Source organism: Gopherus flavomarginatus, chromosome 14, assembly GCF_025201925.1.
Source record: "Gopherus flavomarginatus isolate rGopFla2 chromosome 14, rGopFla2.mat.asm, whole genome shotgun sequence".
In the NCBI taxonomy this organism is placed as follows: domain Eukaryota; kingdom Metazoa; phylum Chordata; order Testudines; family Testudinidae; genus Gopherus; species Gopherus flavomarginatus.
Genome location: NC_066630.1, coordinates 13,919,766 through 13,923,897, shown reverse-complemented (window position 1 = coordinate 13,923,897; position 4,132 = coordinate 13,919,766). Strand labels below are relative to the sequence as shown.

At 53.3% G+C, this 4,132-nt stretch overlaps 1 protein-coding gene across 1 annotated transcript; it reads left to right on the top strand.

Moving 5' to 3' along the window:
• The first annotated feature begins 686 nt into the window (after positions 1-686).
• On the top strand, positions 687-2,818 carry LOC127034251 (uncharacterized). Its single transcript, XM_050922895.1, has 2 exons — positions 687-851; positions 2,198-2,818. Exons 1-2 carry the CDS (start codon positions 725-727, stop codon positions 2,737-2,739), a joined length of 669 nt encoding a protein of 222 aa, XP_050778852.1. The 5' UTR covers positions 687-724; the 3' UTR covers positions 2,740-2,818.
• The last annotated feature ends 1,314 nt before the right edge of the window (positions 2,819-4,132 follow it).

The following is a 4,132-nucleotide window of genomic DNA, read 5'->3' as shown; positions in this document are numbered from 1 at the left end:
TTAGGATGTGTACACACCTGCACAGCACGGCCAGCGCTGCAACTCCCTGTTTGCAGCGCTGGCCGTACACCCGGTCGAGCCTCGAGTGTAGAGGATCCAGCGCTGGATCACCAGCGCTGGTCATCAGGTGTAGACACTCACCAGCGTTTTTGTTGACCTCCGTGGCATAAGCAGGTATCCCAGCATACCTGAAGAAGCCTCTCTGGTAATCAAGCAAACTCCACTGCCCTGGGCTCACCTGACCCCTCCTTTAAATGCCCCGGGAATTTTAAAAATCACCTTCCTGTTTGCTCAGCCAGGTGTGGAGTGCAATTAATCTATCAATCACTCAGCGACCATGCCTCCACGCACCAAACGAGCCCCAGCATGGACCAATGCAGAGCTGCAGGACCTCATTAGTGTTTGGGGAGAGGAGGCTGTGCAAACACAGCTGCGCTCCAGAAGGAGAAATTATGATACGTATGGGCAGATATCGCAGTCCTTGATGAGAAGGGGCCATGAATGGGACGCCTTGCAGTGCAGGGTAAAAATTAAAGAGCTGAGGAGTGCTTACTGCAAAGTCCGTGAGGGAAATCGCCGCTCAGGAGCTGTCCCCACAACCTGCCGGTTTTACAAGGAGCTGGATGCCATACTTGGGTGTGACCCCACTGCAAATCCTAGGAGCACGATGGAGAGTTCAGAGCAGGGAGAGTTTGTAGAGGACGGAGACAGTGAGGCTACTGGCATGGAGGGAGACACCCCGGAGTCCCAGGACACATGCAGCCAGGATCTCTTCTCAAGCCCGGAGGAGGCTAGCCAGTCGCAGCAGCTGGAAGTTGATGTTGAGGAGGAAGCTGAGGATCGTGCTCGGGGTAAGTAGATTTCTATGTTTTGGGAGAGGAGGATTTTGGTTATGGCTGCCTGCATGCATGCCTAAATGTGGAATAGCCCATTGATTTGCTCTATCACGTCTCTGTAATCTGCCTCGGTAATCTCTTGAAATGTTGCTGCAAGAGCGTTTGCAATTTGCTTTCTCAAATTGATCGGGAGAGCCACCGTGGTCCCTGTCCCGGTCAGACTAACTCGTCCGATCCACTGTGCAGCGAGGGGTGGGGGGACCATGGCTGCACACAGGCAAGCTGCATAGGGGTCAGGGCGGTATCCACATTCCTATAGAAGACCCTCCCTCTCTTCCCAGGTAACACGCAGCAATGATATGTCTGGCAGTAGGAAACCCTGTGGAGAGTTTAGGGATAATTGAGTGCAGGGCGCCAGGTTCGCGTTTCCCCAGCCCATGGCGCTCTGTTTTTAACCCCCGCCCCTTCCCAGCACGTAGGCAGCCATGCGGTGCGCTCCTGTGTTCCAAACCCCCCCATCCAAGCAGGCATCCAGCACCGCGGTGTGTTCCCGTGTTTCCCAGCCCCCTTCCCAGCACGTAGGCAGCCACGCGGTGTGTTCCCGTGTTTCCCCCCCCCAGCACGTAGGCAGCCCCGCGGTGTGCTCCCGTGTTCCCCACCCCCCATCCAAGCAGGCATCCAGCACCGCGGTGTGTTCCTGTGTTTCCCACCCCCCCCGCCCAGCACGTAGGCAGCCCCGCGGTGTGCTCCTGTGTTCCCCACCCCCCCTCCAAGCAGGCATCCAGCCCCGCGGTGTGCTCCCGTGTTCCCCACACCCCTTCCAAGCAGGCATCCAGCCCCATGGTGTGCTCCCGTGTTCCCCACACCCCTTCCAAGCAGGCATCCAGCCCCGCGGTGTGCTCCCGTGTTCCCCACACCCCTTCCAAGCAGGCATCCAGCCCCGCGGTGTGCTCCTGTGTTCCCCACACCCCTTCCAAGCAGGCATCCAGCCCCGCGTTTCTCCCTCCCCCCCCCCCGTCACCAGCAGGGCGGCGTGAACGCGGACCAAAGAGAACCCCCCCCCCCAAGCAGCTAGCTCACCACCTTCATGTTCACTACTGTCCCCTCTTCAGGACACCAGCTACCTCCTGTACCCATTGCTGATAAACCCCAGTGACCCACTGGTCAATTCCCACTCCCAAGGGGAAATCGGGGCAAAACCACTCACCCCATTGCTCGCCATGACTTAGCTTGCCTGCCCTCTCTGTGTTATGTGAGGTATGTGAGAAGGATGCTACCAAAAGTCTAAAAAGTCCTTCACCAAGTGATAATAAACAATGTAGCCTCTGTGTATTACATGTTTCTATCTCTCTTTTTTCTAGTGACCTTGACTGCTGCAGCCGGATCACCGGCCTCACGTAGGTTGCAGAACTTGAGACGGAATCCTAGAAAATCAAAAGAGGAATTGATAAAATCTGTTATGAGCCACTACAACAGAGAAAGTAGGAAGACAGAGGAATGGAGAGAGAAGACCTATGAATGGAGAAAGAGTGTACATGAATGGAGGCAAACAGAAAGCAGGAGAAAGGAATTGTCTGCCAAAAAAACCACAAAGCAGATGATAAGCCTCCTGTCTCGCCAAACTGAGTCTTTCGAGTCTCTTGTAGCCATGCAGACAAATATGTACCGTGGTAACCCACAGCCCTCCCAAAGCCCTCTTCCTTGTTCCCCAGTATTTCCACAAAACAACTTTCTCCAGCAGCCAGTTCCGTATTATCCCCAGCTGCCCCCAACACCTGTAAGATCACCTACCAGCCCTGATAACTATAATTCTTACCCTGTTCACTCCACCCCCATTATTCTGCAGCATAGTAATCCTGAAGTGCAGCAGACAGTGAATATTGATCAAAATAGGACATATTAAAACCTGTAAATGTACAGTCTACCACCCCTACCCCCTTGCCTGTTATGTACTGTATGTTGAATAAAGTTTTTTTTTTCTATTTCTTTCACTATGTTTTATTATTGCTGGAAGTGGTAAATATTACACACCAAGGTAAAGCAAAGCACATCAAATGCATCAAACATTACTGCTGGCTCTCAGCATCAAATTGCTCCCTTAAAGCATCCCTAATCCTTAAAGCCCTTTCCTGGGCCTCCCTATTAGCCCTGCTCTCTGGCTGAGCAAACTCATCCTCCAGGCGTCGAACCTCAGAGGTCCATTCCTCACTGAATCTTTCACCCTTCCCTTCACAAATATTATGGAGGGTACAGCACGCGGATATAACAGCGGTGATGCTGCTTTCCACCAAATCTAGCTTCCCATAAAGACAGCGCCAGCGAGCTTTCAAACGGCCAAAAGCACACTCCACAGTCATTCTGCACCGGCTCAGCCTGTAGTTGAACCCGTCCTTGCTCCTGTCAAGCTTCCCTGTATACAGTTTCATGAGCCATGGCATTAAGGGGTAAGCAGGGTCTCCAGGGATCACAGTGGGCATTTCGACGTCCCCTACTGTGATCTTGCGGTCTGGGAAAAAAGTCCCGGCCCTCAGCCTCCTGAACAGGGAACTGTTCCTAAAGATGCGTGCATCGTGCACCTTTCCAGGCCATCCTGAGTAAATGTCAGTGAAACGCCCACGGTGATCCACAAGCGCGTGCAGAACCACGGAGAAATACCCCTTGCAATTAACGTACTCTGATGCCAGGTGGGGTGGTGACAGAATAGGAATATGCGTCCCATCTAGTGCCCCTCCATAGTTAGGGAACCCCATTTCTGCAAAGCCATCCACAATGTCCTGCACGTTCCCAAGAGTCACGGTTCTTCTTAGCAGGGTGCGATTAATGGCTGTGCAAACTTGCATCAGCACCATTCCAACTGTAGACTTTCCCACTCCAAACTGGTTCGCCACCGATCTGAAGCAGTCTGGAGTTGCCAGCTTCCAGATTGCAATAGCCACCCGCTTCTCCACTGGCAGGGCAGCTCTCAATCTCGTGTCCCTGCGCCGCAGGGTAGGGGCGAGCTCAGCACACAGTGCCATGAAAGTGGCTTTTCTCATCCGAAAGTTCTGCAGCCACTGCTCGTCATCCCAGGATTGCAGGACGATTTGATCCCACCACTGAGTGCTGGTTTCCCGAGCCCAAACGCGCCGGTCCACGGAGCCGAGCATGTCTGTTACTGCTACAAGCAATTTACTGTCTTCACAGTGAGGCGATTCAATATCATCGTCTGACTCCTCAGTCTCACTGTCACTCTCACTGTCACTCTCATTTTGCAGCTGAAGGAATAGCTCCACTGCCAAGCGTGATGTGCTGGCAAC